The sequence below is a fragment of the Herpailurus yagouaroundi genome, unplaced genomic scaffold (assembly GCF_014898765.1).
Source record: "Herpailurus yagouaroundi ecotype Mexico unplaced genomic scaffold, PumYag 483, whole genome shotgun sequence".
Lineage (NCBI taxonomy): Eukaryota > Metazoa > Chordata > Mammalia > Carnivora > Felidae > Herpailurus > Herpailurus yagouaroundi.
Genome location: NW_024412700.1, coordinates 4468716 through 4487572, shown reverse-complemented (window position 1 = coordinate 4487572; position 18857 = coordinate 4468716). Strand labels below are relative to the sequence as shown.

The following is an 18857-nucleotide window of genomic DNA, read 5'->3' as shown; positions in this document are numbered from 1 at the left end:
ATTCTGTGTCTCCCTCTCTCTCTGCCCCTCCCCCGTTCATGCTCTGTCTCTCTCTGTCCCAAAAATAAATAAACGTTGAAAAAAAAAAATTAAAAAAAAAAATAAATAAAATAAAATGATTTCTACATATACGGTTATGCCTCCTATTCCACGTGTCTGCATTCTGTTTTATCTGTTTTAACTCTGGTGAGACCTAGTCATTGTTAGTTTTTTAAATGCTGATGAAATTTTCCTCTTCAGTTTCTTTTTCCCAAAATATCAGCTGTTGGCTTCACTTACAGTTTTACTTTTATCCTAACAAATTATTTTATCTTTATACTTTCTACTTTCTGCATTTAAATTTTTTTAGTGTTAATCAGTATAGCTTTCTCATTTGAATGTTTAGTTCATGATCTTTCATCTTTCTTGTTTAATAATAAGTGTGCATGACACTAATCATCCTCTAAGTACAGCTTTAGCCATACACCACAGAATACTAGTGTGCTCACTGTCATGAACACAGGAACAGTGTATAATTTAGGTTCTGAATTTCCAAGTGTACTTTAATATTCATTGATTTTACTGTGATTTTCTTTTTTTTTTGCATATGCATCATTTTTGAGCATGCCTTTATATGGGGCATCTTTATTTCATTGGATTCTAATGTGTCTGTTAGATTTTTTCAATGTAATTCAAGTTTGTTATTTAATAGGGAAATTCATCTCAATCATGTTTGTGGTAATTAGTTAGATTTTAGCCCTATCATCTTTTTTTTTAAGTTTATTTATTTGTTTTGAGAGAATCAGAGACAGTGTGAGTGGGGGACGGGCAGAGAGAGAGGGAGAGAGAGAATCTCAAGCAGGCTCTGTGCTGCCAGCAGAGAGCCTGATGGGGGGCCCAAACCCATGAAACCAAGATTCGGACGTTCAACCACCTGAGCCACCATGGCACCCCAGCCCTATCATGTTACCTTTCCTACTCATTATCCTTTCTTGTTGCCTCTTCTTGGAAATCTTTTTATACCCCCACATACATATCTACTGTGGTCTTTATAATTGCTGTGTGGTAATCACTGTATGGATGTAGTTGGGGGCAGACTCTAGCTGCTTATGATTCCTTCTCTCTCATAATCATGGCTATAGTGAACACAGTCATTGATACATGTTAGCAAACATGTAGATCTGTAGGGTCAATTTCTAGGGGGCTCAAAGAGAACTTTCAGCCAGAAGTACATTCTTAGTTCTGCCAATGGCTTGTAAGAATGTCCATTTTCCTCTCATTGTCATCAATACTAGATAATTATCATCAGAATTTCCAATTCTTGCTAATCTAGTAGGTGAAACAGATGTTTTTCATTTGAGTTTTCTTTAATTATGCGTAAGGTTGAACATCTTTTTTAAAAGTTTTTGTTTTTTTTTTTTACATATCTATTTTTGAGAGACACAGAGAGACAGAGCACAAGTTGGGGAGGGACAGAGAGAGAAGGAGACACAGAATCCGAAGCAGGCTCTAGGCTCCGAGCTGTCAGCACAGAGCCCGACGCGGGGCTCGAACTCACAAACTGCGAGATCATGACCTGAGCCGAAGTCGGTCGCTCAACCGACTGAGCCACCCAGGCGCCCCAATTTATTTTATTTTTAATTGTTATTATTTATTTATTATTATTTTTCATGTTTATTTATTTTTGAGAGAGAGAGAGACAGAGAGAGAGGGAGACACAGAACCCAAAACAGGCTCCAGGGTCTGGCCTGTCAGCACAGAGCCCTATGCGGGGCTCAAACTCACAAACCACGAGATCGTGACCTGAGTCGAAGTCAGGTGCGCTTAATCAGCTGAGCCACCCAGGTGCCTGATTACATGCTTTCTTGACTGGTTTCAGGTGAAGCATTTTTGGCATGAAAGGGCACAGGTCATGTTTTGTCCTAGCGCACTCTGCGTACATTAGGAATACATAGCGTCCAGTTGTCTGGTTATCGGTAATTTCGTCTGTTGGGCTGAGATGTCTGTCAGACCTTTCCAGTGTAAAGCCTTCTCAGGCTGTTTGTAAATTATATATGATCTTTGGGATGATACTTTGAGACTGTGTGGATATCTTATCCCTTGACAGTCTTTCTTTCACCCAGTAGTTTATCGTAATTTATTGGTATGAGCTCTCCGCAGGCTATCACTTGTGTATGCAGCCGCATGGTCTGGATGCATCTATAGAATCCTGGGTAACGTGAAATTCAATAAAGTAGTTCAATGATCTTTCGGATATCACTAAAACACATTGCATTTAAAATTATAGATTAAAATTGTAGATTAACACTTTATAGACCATGCTTATAGCTTAGCAAGTCAGTTTGAAAAACATAGGAGAAAAATCATTAAATTGCAAGAGCCATTCAGTAAGTGACTGAGAAGCGGTCTATGTAGAAAAGGACAGCCTCTGGGCTCCACCCACACAGACGTTCAAACATACAGCCGCCCCTTCTCTGCGATCTCGCTCTCCAGTTTGTTACGCATGGTCAACCGTGGTCCCGGAACAGATGCGTCATCAGAGGTCAGTGGGCGCCCAGCGCTACGTCCCACGTCACTCGCCTCCCTTCACCTTGTCACGTGGGCATTTCACCATCTCACATCGTCACAAGAAAGGTGAATGCAGGACAGTAAGATATTTGAGAGAGTGACCCAGAGTCATATAACTTTTATTACAGGATATCATTATAATTGTTCTCTCAGTTATTGTTAATCTCTTACTGTGCCTAATTTATAAATTGAACTTTATCATAGGTATGTATGTATAGGAAAAAATGTGGTTTATATAGGGTTTGGTGCCATCTGTGGTTTCCAGCATCCCCCCGGGATCTTGGAATGCACCCCTCAGGGACAAGGGGGGACAACTGTTGTAAGGCATGTGTCTACATACGCAACCAGGAGCAGTGGCAGGGGGGTGTACCTACTACGAATACACCACCTAACAGTAAATGCACATTTCATTTATTTAAAATGACGTTTGGCAATCCTAAAACGTATATGGGACCGCAAGAGACCCCGAATAGCCAAAGCAATTTTGAAAAAGAAAAGCAAAGTTGGATGCACCGCAACCGTGTGACTTCAAGTGACCTTAACAAAGCTGTAGTTGTGACCACAGTCCGGGGCCGGTGCAGACACAGACACACGGTGCGACAGAATGGAAAATCCGGACTGAGGAAAACCCACAATGATGAGGCCAATAAATCTTCAAGAAAAGAGGAAAGAATGTTCTATAGGAAAAAGACAGTCCCTTCAGCAAGTGGTGCTGGGAAAACTGGACAGCCACGTGCGAAAGAATGAAACAGGACCGCTTTCTTACACCATACATGAAAATAAATTCAAAATGGATTGAAAACCGGGGCACCGGCGGGGCTCAGTTGGTTGAGCATCCAACTTCAGCTCAGGTCATGACCTCATGGTTTGTGAGTTTGAGCCCCGCATTGGGCTCTCTGCTGTCAGCACGGAGCCCGCTCTGGATCCTCTGCCCGCCACCCCCACCCCCACCCCACGGCCCCTACCCTGCTCACGCTGTCTCTCTCAAAAATAAAACATAGGGGCGCCTGGGTGGCGCAGTCGGTTAAGCGTCCGACTTCAGCCAGGTCACGATCTCGCAGTCTGTGAGTTCGAGCCCCGCGTCAGGCTCTGGGCTGATGGCTCAGAGCCTGGAGCCTGTTTCCGATTCTGTGTCTCCCTCTCTCTCTGCCCCTCCCCCGTTCATGCTCTGTCTCTCTCTGTCCCAAAAATAAAAATAAAACATAAAAAAACAAAAACAAAATGGATTAAAGACCTAAATGGAAGACCTGAAACCATAAAAATCCTAGAGGAGAACATAGGCAGCAATGTCTCTGTCATCGGCCGTAGCGATATTTTTCTAGGTATGTCTCCTGAGGCAAAGGAAACAAAAGCAAAAATAAACTATTGCGACTACATCAAAATAAAAAGTTTCCGCATGGCGAAAGAAACAGCAAAACTAGAAAACAACCTACAAATGGCAGAAGATATTTGCAAATGGCTTATCTGATAAAGGGCTAGTGTCCAAAATACATGGAGAACTTACATAAGTCAACACCAAAAGACCCCGAATAATCCAATCAAAAGACGGTGCAAGACATGAGCAGACATTTCTCCAAGGAAGACATGCTGATGGCCAACAGAAACAGAAGATGCTCATCGTCACCGTCGGGGAAATGCAAACCGAAACTGCAGGGACACATCACTTCGCACCCGCCACAATGGCTGAAATCAAACGCACAAGAAACAGCAAGTGTTGGCGAGCGTGTGGAGAAACGGGAACCCTCTTGCGCTGCTGCTGGGAATGCAAACTGGTGCAGCCGCTCTGGAGAACAGTGTGGAGGTTCCTCAAAAAGTTAAAAAGAGAACCACCCCAGGACCCAGCAATTGCACTACTGGCGATTTACCCAAAGAACACAAAAACACTAACTCAAAGGGATACACACACCCCTGTTGACTGCAGCATTATTTACAGTAGCCAAATTATGGAAGCGGCCCAAGTGCCCATCAACTAATGAATGGATAGAGATGTGGTATATATACACAATAGAATATTACTCAGGCATAAAAAAATGTAATCTTGACATGTGCAACAACACGGACAGATCTAGAGAGTACAATGCTAAGCAAGTCAGTCAGTCAGAGAAAGACAAATACCATAGGACTTCCCTCTTATGTGGAATCGAAGAAACAAAGCAAATGAGCAAAGGAAAAAAGAGAGACAGAGAGACAAACCAAGATACAGACTCTTAACTACAGAGAACACACTGATGGTCACCAAAGAGGAGGTGGGTGGGGGATAGGGAAACAGGGGATGGGGGATTAAGGATGCACTTGTGATGAGCACCGGGTGATGTGGTGTTGAATCACTACACTGTACACCTGGAACGTATTACACCGTGTGTTAAATAACTGGGATTAACATTTAAAAAATAAAATGAGGCTTGGGTATAGATTTCAGTGTTTATGGCCAAATGGGATAAGGGAGTAGAATGAGGTAAGAAGAAATTACAGAGATTTAGGAAACTAGCCGAGAGAGTGAGGATTACAGAGTTAGTAATAATAATAGAAAAAGGCAGCTGAAAAAATTATAAAGTGCCGAGTTGTGCGACAAATTGAGTCTAACATTAAATCGATACTTTTGGGGAAGAACGATCCGAATCACCGTGTGTGTCTTTACACGTTGTGTCTGTGCACGGGTATGTACTTGTGTGTTTATGTGTGTGCGCGCGCACGTGTTGGTGTGTAGATACAGAATCGGTCGAGTCTCATGACTCTGCTTTATGTGAAAAAGCGTAGCCTATATTTTCAAAAATGATTACGAGATGGCGTATGCAAATGAAAAATTTACACGCGTAGGTAAAATGACTATCATGTGTAATTAAGCTTTTCTAAGAGAAAAAAATCAATAATTTCTGATTCCAAAGCCATTATCACATTAGAATTACTAAGAATTACTGTCTGTGCAGAGTAGAGAAAAGAGCAGGCCGAGAACTCCGTTCGCGGACTTGAGAGTGAGTGACCCCTGGAGAGATGGCGGGTGTGAGGAAGGCGGAGGACGGCGCTGGGACAGCTAACTGGCCAGAAGACAGGTGTACCGCGGTGAGCAGCAGGCAGCCCATTATCTTGGTCGGTGGACAAGGACTTTTAAAAACTAGATACAAAGCTCAGCGGAACGGAGAGCCGGAAGGGAGGTCAGCGCCCTCAGAGGAAAGGGTCACTTGCCCAAGACAAACGGAGGTGGCACATGCTCTTCTTATGCAGTAACTTTGGGAGTTGTAGCCGATTGGCCGTCCCTCCTGTCCAGGAGATGGTGCTGGAGAACGCACGGCGTTTCTCGTGTCCACCCCGTACGCCGATGTGGGCAGGGGGCTTTCACCGGGACTGTCCCGTTTCCCTAAATACGTTTTGCTCCTCAGTTCACGCTACAACGTGCATCGTAGACTCAGAAAATAGTTTTCTCTTATATCGAATGGCGGATTCTCCCTCTACAGCCCCCGCCCTCCCTCTGCCCACCTCCACTTGGGCAGCCAGCAGGGGCTGCTGCCGGCCCCGCTCATCCGCCAGAGCCACCCTGCGCCTCTGTCCCCCGTGGGCCCGAGAGGACGCCTCCCGTGGGGCCAGGCAGCACTCGTGGTGCATCCCCCCCGGCGCTCAGGCTGCCCTTGCCCTACAAGCTCCTCCCTCCATCAGTGGTGCGGTCTTGTCTTCGAGACACAGGGTTTTAGGGTTATTTACTCACACGTTGCATTTGGTGTTGTCCTGCTCCTGAGCACAAATCAGCTGTGTTTTCTTGATTAAATCCGGGACATAATGCCATCACAGTCAGCCAAGGTCCCAATTTTCTTTTGCACACACCCGTAACTATGTCGCCTGGACCAACGACCTGAAAGGTCCTGGGAAAGGGCCCTGGGAACATCCAGCACCGTCCTGTTTGAGGGCCGAGCCTCAGTGCACTTACCTCCAGGACCCCTGTACAGTTCCGGGCGCTCTCAGAAGCCCCCTAGCCAGGGCGCAGATGAGGGAGGGGGGTTTACAAGATGCACAGAGACAGCACCTCGCCCGAGAAGGTCAGATTGGGAGTCGGATAAAACCAGGAAGCACGTCGTGAACATCAGCCTCTTCCCCCAAAGCACGGGACTGAGGTCACTTATGCTTTACACACTGAAGGCGCGATAACGACGGGGAGAAGAGGGATCCCTCTATACGGTAAAGAGTAATTTTCTATCACTCATTCTTACAAATGGGAGTGCAGGCTAAAAAGAAACAAGTAAGTGTGGGAAAGATCTAAATAAATGTGTAAGGGAAACTTCCATACATAATGACTACAGGAAAGTGTGACTGCGAATTCTGTCTTAGAGATTTAAAGCTCACCTCACGTCAGAATGCCACAGTCTCATACAGGACACGCTAGCGAAAACAATATGGACTATCAGGGTGCTTGGGAGGCTCAGGTGGCGAAGTGTCTGACTCTTGATGTCAGCTCAGGTCAGGACCTCACAGCTTGTGAGCTCGAGCCCTGAGTCAGGCTCCGCGCTGACCGCGCAGAGTCCGCTTGGGATTCTCTCTCTCCCTCTCCGCCCCTCCCCCACTCACACGTGCACGCTCTCCTGCCCTCTGTCTCTCAAAAATAAACTTTATTTATTTTTTTTAAATTTTTTTTTCAATGTTTATTTATTTTTGGGACAAAGAGAGACAGAGCATGAACGGGGGAGGGGCAGAGAGAGAGGGAGACACAGAATCCGAAACAGGCTCCAGGCTCCGAGCCATCAGCCCAGAGCCTGACGCGGGGCTCGAACTCACGGACCGCGAGATCGTGACCTGGCTGAAGTCGGACGCTTAACCGACTGCGCCACCCAGGCGCCCCGCAAAAATAAACTTTAAAAAATATACACTACCACTCAATCTGAAGCAGGTAACACAAAGATGAACTCGAACAACGTATCAGCACTTATAATGGACATACACTGCCGAGCGCCTACTGTGTGCTAGGCCTCTGTCAACACAGCTCCACTTGTTCGGGCCCCGCTGCAAGGTCGAGATTATCACTGTCCTGTTACACGCGCACGAGGGCGGAGCTGGGGTGGCAGCGCCGGCTCAGCCGGCTCCTTCCGCCGTGCGAAGTCTGTCCCTTCTGTTTGGGCTTCGATGATGGAAAGTTGCTAAGCCAAAAAAGGGAAACGTAACCGATAAAAAAAAGGGTTAAAGGGCACCCAGGTGGCTCCGTCGGCTGAGCGTCCGACTTCGGCTCATGTCACCATCTCATGGTTCGTGAGTTCGAGCCCCGCGTCGGGCCCTGTGCCGACGGCTCGGAGCCTGGAGCCTGCTTCGGATTCTGTGTCTCCCTCTCTCTCTGCCCCTCTCCTGTTCACGCTTTGTCTCTCTCTCAAAAATAAATAAACATCAAAAAATTTGAAAAAAAAAAAGGTTTAAAGAAAGGGTAGAAACTGCCGTTACTTATTTCTGAAACTCTCCCATTTGGTGACTCTGGGAGGCCCTGGGAGGCCCCAGTAAAACGCAGCACTGCAGGCCTTTATTTTTACAAAGTTCTCCTGTTCTTTTAACTCGCAATGCAGGGGGTGTGAGAAACTAAGCCCGTTTCCATTCCTTTTTCCTAAGAGATTATTGAAGCGGGTGTCACGAAATGGCCAGACAAAAGTTGCTTTGAATTTAAACTTCTCCCAATTTTACGAATTTTATGGTTTCACTAGAAGAGAAGATCTGTCCCCCACTGTCTGGGTTGGAAAGTCAGTTTACGTTGACCGGGATTTTTAGCAGCATCTCAACCGTTTTTAAAAAGCCCGCGCACGAACGAGCGTCGGGCGTCCCCAGCCTCTGCTGGTCTTCCTGCCCCCGCTGAGTCTCACCCGCGCGCACACACTCTGGGGGATCGAGGGCCTTCCCCTACCTTTCCTTCAAAGAATTTTCTCCTCAACTTGGCGTCCGTGGGCGGCACTGTTCTCCTCAGGTCTCGGTACCACTTCCTCACCACGTGTCCCCTCCAGGAGGCCTGGATCCTGGAACACAGGTGTTTGAAATGACTGACTCAGGACGGCTTCGACAGGCGTTTCAAAACCGGGCGAGACCGGGTGGGGTGGGGCCGCGGTCGAGGCGGGAGGCAACATCCCCGCGACCTTGAACGTGAACCGTCACGGCTGGGCTGCAGGACAGTGCGTCCCGGGTGGGCCGTGGGGCCCGCGGGCGCGGGGGACCCTTCCTACCTTGTCGCACACTTTACTTTGAACAGCCGCGCTCCGTCGTGAATCACTCTGGTTTGGTACTGGTTCTTTCTACAGAGGGGGCAGGTTTTTTTATTTGCGAATTTTTCAAAAGCCTGGAGGCATGCCTGAAGAAAAACATTGAACGTTTTATAAGTAATTACTTATAAATAACATTTTTACTTCTAGTGTAATTATAGCGCTCTTTTCTCTCATAATTATGAGACAGTCCAATTTAGATGAGAGCATAAAGGGAAGAAGTTTCATCAGATGTTAACACCTTCCTCATGAAACTTGTTCCAAAAGTGAAATTTTACAAGAATGTACATGCAGCTACATCAAAAACTCCTGCCAACAGCTCGCGTCAAGGGAGGTGACGGCTCGTGCGTGAGGCTACCGCAGTCGGGCCTGGGAAGCGGGCCGTCACTTTGATGTGCGCCACCAGGAGGAGTGTGTTATACAAACACTTGCGCGTCTTTCGTCGCAGAAGACTCGGGACTTTCAAAACAGGATGAACTGCGCTGTAGCCTAAAGTCGTATTTCTAACTCTAAGCGGTGGTGACGGATAAGGCAAGTGGTTCTTTTCAGGAGACTTTAAATGAGCGATCGCTACACGGGCGACGCACTGCGCACTTTACGAGGGAAGGAGGCGGGACTCACTCACTCTGTGAAACACATGGGAACATGAAAGCAGCACCTGTTTGCGAGAAGACAAAAATGTTTGAAGTTTAAATTGGTTTTCAAAGAGCAGCAGCATAAATGCATTAATTAAAAGAAAAATTCTGAATGCTTAAAAGGTAGGCTGTGTTGTTTCTTTGAAAAATTAAAAAAGCAGATTAATAACCTTGATATTTCTAATATTTAAAGTTGAGCACAGCACAGGTATATCATCTCGACGAGAAAAACTCCATTAACAACAGTCTGAAACATCAGACACAGGATGATTGCTAGTAAGCCGTTAAAATGAGTGTGTTAAATACGTTAGGAAATAGATGTGTTTCCTGGGCAGACCCTGGGAGGGAAGGGGGCTGGCGCGTGGGGAGGGAGGTGCCTAAGGAGGAGACGGGGGAGCGCGAACAAATGTCTTTGCTTAGGGCTTTGTTCAACCGACGGCGGCTTTATTAATTCTAACACACTTCAGTTTAAACAGCAATAAATCCTACACACATACGAAACACTTGTTCTCTCTGAAATGCAGGGAAAGTGCGCTCACAAGAAAGCATCACCTCTCTGTGACCCAAATTCTCCACCGCACAGTGATATTCTGGGCTGTGGAATAAGGAAGAGGGTAGGTGGTTCTTCTGGAAGGAGAACCAGGGGGTGATACCAGGACACCAGCCCCAGTGAGCTGCGAGCACGCGCACGGAGGGAGCCCGGCGAGAGGGCCCGCGGCCCTGGCTTCGCCCAGAGAGGAGGAGAGGGGCGTCGAGGGGCTCAGCTCCCAGCAGCCTCTAACACTACTCCTGCCGTGAACACTTCCCCGGTTCCCCCCACCCCCCTCCTTCACTCTACTCTTCCCCTCTTAAATAGGAAGAATGGAAGAAATACCGGACTAGATAGAACCCACAAAGTTAAAAAACCTCGACTTGAAACTGACTGCCAATAAGCCTAAACTGGAAAACCTTAGTAACGCGGGTCCTGGTTAATTATCGCCATTAATCTAACAGCACCCTTTGGTGTGCTCGATTTTGCATTCTTTGTGGAATATCCGTCAGTGTTTCATCAGCAGATATTTGAGGATCTATGATGTTGAATAACACTGTACTTCTGTATATTTAAAATAAACTCTTTTTTAATGTTTATTTTGAGAAACAGAGCATGAGCTGGGGAGGGGGAGAGAGAGAGAGAGAGATTAAGAATCCCAAGCAGGCTCTGAGCTGCCAGCACAGAGCCTGATGTGGGGCTCGATCCCATGAACTGTGAGATCATGACCTGAGCCAAAATCAAGAATCAGATTTAACCGACTGAGCCACCCAGGTGCCCCTAAAATATACTTTTAAACGTCCATAAATGTTTGTTATCGGCAAACATTATCTGAGATAAAAGTAAATGACCAAGTGGTGGTCCATATGCTAGAAGTTGGGACTAGATTCCAGCTGACCTTGAACATACTTCCTGAGTCACGCTGGTGTGGGTCACTTGACTTGCTTGTGCCCTCATCTATTAAATGGGTACAATGCCTCCCTCTGGGACGCACAAGACAACTGAGGTCCTCTGAAATCATAAATGCTGGAGGAAATACCAGCTGTTGTTTGTGACTAAGGAAAACTCTAAACACAGAACAACAAACAAAGTAAACATGCAAAATGAACACAAGTGTCTGTAACTGTGACCAAACGAAATAAAGACTGAGTGAGAAATGTATAAAAACCAGAATGGAAGAGATGGGCATGGTGCATCCCGTCCCTGCTCCCTCCAAGACACTTGGAATAAGCTGTCATTCTTCATACACCAGTCAGCCTCAGTATTTACAGCGTAATTAAAAAAGACGTTGCTGGGGCCGGAAAGACTAGTTGTGGTTCTAGTCACTCTTGCCCCACTAAGATACTAAATTATCCTAGATGGTAATTCTGTGGTTTAAGGGCTAAAATCTCTCCCAGATCCCCAGCTTTCATGCAGGTAAGATGAGGTCTTGATAGAGAGCTAGAATACAATAAGTACGTTTCAAATAACTTGTGAATTCAAATTAGTAAAGAACAAACATTTTATGGCTGTGAACTAACTTGTTAACGATGAAACTCATTAAAACAAATTAAGTTTGAGAGTTACGTGCCAGGTAGTGAGGAAAGCCCGAGGTTCCCAGGCTATGAACTGAGAGCCTGCCCTGACTCTGTTTGCTGTATTTTCCAGCAAACCTGCACCTGCTCGGTAGGAAGCACGGGCAGCGCCCACAGGAAGGCACTGTAGGGCGGCTGCGAGCTTAACACAAAACACCAGATCCTCGAGGGGGGAGCGCCCCTAAGTGTGAGGGGATCACAGGAGACTGGGCAGGCACCGTGTGCACAGAAATCTCTATGACGCGCCTCGACTGCATATTGTCTAGAAGATCAACCTTACTATGGTAAGGGTTCGTGAATAAAGACGTTAAAAGATTTTACTTAAACATTCTTATACAAATTCTTTGGAGATTCAAGTTTTCCTTTTTCTTTTTTTTTCTTTCTTCCTCCCTCCCTCCCTTCCTTCCTTCCTTTTTTCTTTCTTTTTTTTTTTATGATTTCAGTTCACAAAACAACTTAAAATTCCCCTTTCCTCTCCTTCTTCCTGCACTGCAGGCCTCCGCTCACCCTCTAGCTCGTTTCCGGCCAAGGGAACAGGAGCATTCCTTTTGTGCAGACTTTGTGCTTGAGAATATCATTCAGTAAATAAACAAAACTGTTTAATGAGAGTGTTTACCTCTCTCTCACACACACTCTAATTAACGGAAGAGAAAACGTAAGTATTTGAGGTCACGTAGGCGGAAGAAATCGGAGAAATGAAGGCTGGGATCTGAAGCTCCAGCTTCGTCTAGTCCCCAAGCCTGCTTATCTGATTTTCCCGCTACACACCTGGGGGCGAAGTTCAAATTCTTCTTTGCATATTGGGCACGGCTGCGTTGAGTCCCCTTGCATGATGGATCTTTGTTTCACTTTTTCCCATTCCTCTGATGATAGTGGCAAAGGGGGAGGTTCAAACAGGCCCAACTTCTGAGCTGAAGTGAAAACAAGAGAAAATGAAGGTACAATACATCCAGAACATAGTACTCATAATTTAATGACATTGTTTTGCAAACAAATTTGAAAACAAAACATACGGCGTACTTTCTTCCACCATATGGGGAACACTGGTCTTCTATGGGTGCTAAAGGTCAACGGTAGGAACGCTTTTATTTACAAAGAATTTCCCATACTTGTGTCATTTTCACAGTATTCTCCACGTAGGCAGGACTGCTATCCGGTTTTCAGGGAGAGAAGCTGAAGACTCTGACGTTTCCACATGTCTCGGCCAAAGGTTCTCACTTGTCGCCTATTTTAGGGTTCAGCCTTCAGTGTTGTCTTCTTCCGATTTAGCCCACTTTTTGCCACCAGTGACCTTCACAGAATGAGTATCAATCAAGTTTATCCCTTGCTGAAGATTCTCATGAGGTAGAATTACTGTCAGGATGGACTGACCACCGAAGCGATACTCGACAGCCGGCATGTGTTCTCCTGGGTCAAGTGTGGAGCTCATGCCACAGTGGGAGTCAAGTGCCTCCCCGGGTGAGGGAGCAGGTGCGGCGCCCCCCGCGGGCTCTCTGCAGACGGACAGTGAGGTGTTGCAGCTGGAAACCAGAGTAGGAAGCTGTGCCAGGGACACCCTGAGCACCAGCAGAGCGCTCCAAAATGGGAACTTGTGTCGCGGAGACGTGAGCGTCAGCTGGAAGACAGGAAGGGGGAGTGAAGGCCAGCTGGCCGAGAGGCCAGCTGAGGGAAAGCAGGGGTAGAACACGGGAGGGCCAGCGTGGGAGGCCTGCGCCCACATAGACGGCCCAAGGTGCGGGCCCCCACGCACCTGCTCCCGGGAGGCTGCCAGTGGGGCACATGCCCGGAGGAGTAGTGGCAGTCAGGGATGGGTACAGGTGGGAGTGCAGGACGGGGCCAGCCCTTGGGGCACATGGAGGAGACCCCCGGCTGTGGGCCCTGCGCTCGCCCCGCACAGCAGTGATCCACATGGGAGCACGGTGATGGAAGGTTCCAGAAGGAGTGGCTCCACAAACTGTCCTTTAGTGTACTGAAAGAATATGCTTCTAAGAACTTTTTTGGGGGGATAATTTTGGGTCTTTTCCTACCAGTTATTAAGACATATTACAAAGCTCTTATTAATTAAAACAGTAAAATACTGGTCCAGAGACAGAAGCCCCCAAATCATAACCCTCCTCTCTCTCCCTCTGTGTCACCGTGGGATCCTGGCACAGGAAGAAGGGGGGTGCTGCGGCTCAGCAAACAACACGTAACAGTGTGCTGACATAAATGCTTCTGTCAACTGCTGTTCCCAGTACCTTGTGCAAAATAAACTGTGACGAGGTCTAAATGGGAAAGGCAAAACTTTGAAGGTAAATAAAGAAAATGTGGAAAATCTTTGTCATCTCGGAATGGATGAGGATTCCTTAAATCCCCCAAAGCATAAACAATAACAGAGAAAAGCCAATGGATTTAACAGTAATCAGAAGGAATATTTTATTCAATAAAAAATAACACACAAAATTAAAAGAGGTGCCAGGCCAGGAGCAGATCTTCTCAGTGGTAAATCAATGAGGGATTAATATGCAGAGTACATAAAGAACACCACCAAATCAGCAAACGGAGACCTGACTGCCATACCAGGTAAAGGCAGTAATGAAACCTATGATTTGGGCGCCTGGGTGGCTCAGTCTGTTGAGTGTCTGGCTCTTGATTTCAGCTCAGGTCATGATCTCACGGTTTGTGAGTTTGAGCCCTGCGTTGGCGTCCACACTGTCAGCACGGTGCCTGCCTCGGATTCTCTCTCTCTCTCTCTCTCTCTCTCTGCCCCTCCCCTGTTGGCACATGCACTCTCTCTCTCAAACTAAGTAAACTTAAAAAACAAAACAAAACATGATTCAACCTTATTAGTGATTAATGAGCAGAACAGTTAAAACTTTTTTTTGCAAATGTGAACAGCTCCTGAAAGAGTATGTCATTTCCTCTCCTATTTAATCTCCCTTATTTTCCAAGTTGTGAAGTTCTTCCTGATGTCTAATTTAAATCTTTCCTGCTAAACTATGATGATCATCTACTTGATCAAATCCGTAAATTATAGACGCACAACGGAAGACAGTCACTAAGTTATTATGTAACATCACACCAAGCCTCTGCATGTTCTCGAGCTACGCCGTCTCCTAGAACACGACCGGCACTGTTTGCAGTTCAGAGGACAGTGCCAGGTGTCCGCTGGGCACCGCTGTGGTGGCAGGCTCCCCTCCACGCTGTGCGGCCGCAGCCCCCAGGCTTCCCAGCACGCCTCCAGCCAGCACACGCGCGCGAGGGCTACACGCCCCCGGACAGACCTATTTTCCGTGCCCGGCATCGTTTAAAACTCTTCTCTATTTCTAAATTTACAGCCTAAAGTAATTTGAGACTTGCAAAATGTTGTAAAACCAGTATAAAGAATCCTCGTGTGCCTTTTACCCAGTTTCCCCAAATGTTAATATTTTACATAACCCTAGTTCGATGATCAAAATGAGGGAATTCGTGTTGATCTAGCAGGTGCCAGTTAGTCTGTATTCCTCACGGATCTCCTTCTTGTCTCACCGAAGTCCCCTTTTTGTCCCAGATCACACACTGCAGTCCGCTGTCCTATCCCCTGCGTCCCCTCTAATCTAGGACGGATTCTCTGTCTTCATTTGCTCTCCTTGACACTTTTGAAGAGAGGCCCAAACTGTACAATGTCCATCAGTTTGGGTGTGTCTGAAGTGTCCTCGTGATTAAATTCACATGTGCATTTTGGCGACGGCACTTTCTCAGAGCACGGGGTTGGGGTGCGTGCTGTCAGCGTGGGGCCCTATGGTGACGGCACTTGGGTCGCTTGGTCAGGGTGCTGCTGGCACAGTGTCACCAACATGAGGCTGCGGTGTCTCCCTCTGTGGTGAGTGGACGCTCTGTGAGGCTGTGACTACATCCTGCGTCTCAACATGGTCTCCCGCCGGCCTCAGCATCTGCTGACGCCTTGTTCTTACTGTGCTGTTGGCCAGACGGTGATTTTCGAGTTCTGGCCCCTGTCTATAGATTTATTAGTTCTCGTTCTCCTGTGAGAGTGCCTGATTTCCGCCAGTGTGGACCAGTGGATAGTTATCGTATTCTACTATTTTTACTTATTCATCTTTATTTTCTTGCCCGGATCGTCCCCGTAATTTTTAAACTTTAGTACGTACATATATTTTTGTAAGATTATAAATGAGAATAATTTCTGTTCCAGAAAAAAAAATTACACTATTAATCTCAACTAGATTCATTAGCTCTAATAAGCCAAAATATGAATGATGAGATGAACTTACCTAAAGTTAAGGGTGGTGGTTTTGGATCAAGAACATATTCTCTTTCTGGATCTTCCACTTTAGGGCCTTGTACCGTTGTTTTAAGGCCAGTATCTATTACTGCTCTTGTATTTCTTTTTAGAGACTTGGATCTGGTGTCTCTCTGTTGTGCCTTTGTCTTGGAAGGATCTGCTATTGAAAGATTTCGAAGCTGAAGGTCATGTAAAATGTGATCTTGTAAAGCAACTGCAGTGACTGCTAAGTTATCTTGTTTAGATGAATGACCCTAAAAAGTAGGAAAAAAGCCTTACATGCAGAACGTTATGTAATACATCATTTGGAAGAAAACTTAGGCTTTACTACTCAGCCCTGGCAGCACACTAGACCAAAGTTAATAGTAAACAGTGCTTGACCCATGTCACCTAGGTGCAGGGAAGCCCGGTGTCCCCATTCGTGTTGGCGACACAGTAATATCGTTTAATTACTGAGGTCTTAAAAATGAATTAATTCGTCATGACCTATAAAAGCTGCGCATGCCTGAACACATTCTGTTTCACTACAGTAAAATTAGACTCAAGGCAAATCTGGCTTCTGTAATATGAAAGAGATTCTTGCAATTAAGTACATGCCTTTTTGGTGAAAACTTAGACGAAAACTGCACAGCTATGGGATGCTTTAGTGGGGACTAAGGGGACAGTTCCTCTTTGGAGCGAGGTCTTGCAACCATATTTTTATACTTTCAGATGGCTGAATTAAAATGTATTCAGGAGTGAAACAGTGTTTGTTTACACGCGGGTTGCATACCTTACGTTGTAGCATGCTGAGTCCGGAGAGGCGCCGCTCGGCCCCGTCGGGTTCGATCCTCGTGTCACATCCCTTGAATTCTCCCACCGCAGGGACAAAAGCAACAGAAAGTCAGAGTTAGAGTGTACGTAAACATCTCTTCTGAAGTTTATGGGGAAGGTACATTTGGGAGTCTGATTGATCCGCGAATGTCTGCCAGAGCGCAGCACTGAGCCACGCACCGTGATTCTAGAGAGACTCACACCAGTCACGACCCACTGAGCCCTGTCCTCAAATCTCCAGCTAGTGGGAGGGAGCCTACGAATATAAATGAGAACAATCCATTGCTCGATACACTATCGTACGTAAACACAACAAAATTTCAGACTGACGAGATCAGAGAATAGGAAGTGAAGTATCTCTTTAAGAGGACATTTAAGCTGGGGTTTGAAGGACGGATAAGAGGGAAATGAACACACTTAACACCCCGGGATCAGGAGGAGACAAGGCACCGGGGGACTCGGCCTGTGTTTATTATTCATGGGGGAAAGGGAACCACGAATATCCTGGAATTCAAGGGGAGTCCTGTGACCTCAGTCTGTCCAGAACATAGAGATACAGAATACGGGGAACAAACCTGTTGCTGGGCAAGATACTATATCTGAGTTGTAGTGTCCTCACCTTAAAACAGGCGTAATAATGCACTCCTTACAGGGTTATTTTTAGGATTAAACGAGACCACCCTGCAAAGTGTCTAAAGGGCCCTTTCATGCAGAAGATACTCTGTAAGTGGTTCCTCTTGCTCCAGTTCCCTTTGAAACCGGTGGAAGAATTTGAATTGGCCCTTTTAGTTTTAGTTTTTAGGCAAGGGTCCAGCTTCTGAAGACAAGGGTCCAAAATCCACCGGAATGGAGAGAAACGGTAGTTATTAAAGTCACCTAGGAAATGGGGCCTCATTTTAAGACTAGAAAGCAAGAAATCCAAAATATGTATCTAAGGATCAACACCTGCATTAAATTAGTCGAGAAGAATAAAGTTGCTGTCGAGTGGAAAGTGAGGATACGGGAAACAAAGCTGTGATGTTTCCGAGGCTGAGTGGGGGCTAAGACGCTTCGGAAACTAGAAGGCAGTTTCTGTGCTCGCTTTCCAATCTGGCCTCAAGGCAGGCACGCAAGAAGTTCCTTCCTCCCTCCCTTCTTTCTTTCTTTTTAAATTTTTAAATGTTTATTTTTGAGGGGGGGAGGGGCAGAGAGAGGGAGAGAGGCTCTGAGCTGTCAGCTCGGAGCCTGACGTGGGGCTCAAACTCAGGAACCACGAGATCAGGGCCTGAGCCAAAGTCGAATGCTTAACCGACTGGGCCACCCAGGCCACCCCCAAGCAGGAAGTTTCTATCCAGCCTTTCCATCAGGACAGTGTAAGCCGCAGTAATGGCACAAGGGATTTGAAATGCTGTAGATCCCTTCCAGAATCTTCTTCTTTCACAACACCTGTACCCTGGCAGAACATAATTTACATCACACTAACAACTCTTTAATTATCACAGCTAGCTATCTACAGCCTACGGTTTTATCTCAAGCGACTGTACCGTAAGCCACTATGACTCACGTCAAGGTAAGAGCTTCTGAAAAGCGTGTACCTTCTCCGAGTTATTAACTTTCCGAGTTAATGATAATATCATTATCGGATAATAAATATCATCAGATATCTAGTCCCACTCCATTTTATAAAGGAGAAAACAAATCCAGAGATCAGGGGCTCCTTCAAGATTACGTATTTAATTAGTCTGCAACAATGGGAGGGTTAGAACCTTGATCCTTGCCCAGCTTTAAGAGCCAAAATGAACGAGAACATTCTTTCTTGGTAAATTCCACCATTAACAACCAGTTAGAAGTGTTAGGGCTTGGTCACAAAAATCTCCACGGTGGTGCCAGTGTCTACGTGACCTCAAGCTTATCGATAAGCATGCTAATGGGAAGCACGCACACGAGAGAAGGCCGCCGGACACGCTGCCTCGCTGTTTAGTAGCTGGTGGCCCCCTCGTTCGTGCGACGTGGGGACACGGCGCCGAGGGGGGCAGCAGCGCGCAGACGCGCAGGCTACCGGTGCAGGTGCTCCCTAACAACTTCGCCCTACCTGTGGGCTCGGCTCCCGCTCAGTGACGGGCAGTGTCACCGCTCTCACGCACCGGCCGGAGGTTAGGCCCGCCCAACAACGGTCGCGATTAAGTAGGCCGCGCGGGGGACCGAGGGCCTGCGCTGCCCGACGGGGTCCCCGCGGCCGCGCTCCCGCCCCGCGCCGGTGGCACCCGCCCCCAGAACCGACCTCCGCGCGGCTCGCCGTTGCCC

The 18857-nt window shown here is 46.7% G+C and overlaps 1 protein-coding gene across 16 annotated transcripts in view; it reads right to left on the bottom strand.

The window, feature by feature from the left end:
- Positions 1–18840, bottom strand: part of RNF32 (ring finger protein 32) — a 52357-nt gene extending 33517 nt beyond the window's left edge. For 3 of the 16 annotated variants that reach the window (XR_005787152.1, XR_005787153.1, XM_040464459.1), the window contains exons 1-7: positions 18646–18831; positions 16534–16619; positions 15751–16015; positions 12269–12411; positions 9388–9420; positions 8727–8851; positions 8414–8522 (exon numbers count right to left, since the gene is read on the bottom strand). Coding sequence is in view for 14 of the 16 variants with exons in the window: in XM_040464459.1 (XP_040320393.1) it covers positions 8414–8522; positions 8727–8851; positions 9388–9420; positions 12269–12411; positions 15751–16015; positions 16534–16548 (690 nt within the window). In the remaining 2 variants the exon portion in view is untranslated. Of the gene's footprint in view, positions 1–4042; positions 4231–6247; positions 6392–7412; positions 7668–8413; positions 8523–8726; positions 8852–9387; positions 9421–10824; positions 10953–12268; positions 12412–15750; positions 16016–16533; positions 16620–18645 lie in introns of those variants that run through there. The other 13 variants (XM_040464451.1, XM_040464455.1, XM_040464456.1 and 10 more) reach the window with 9 other exon arrangements.
- Positions 18841–18857: the final 17 nt, after the last annotated feature.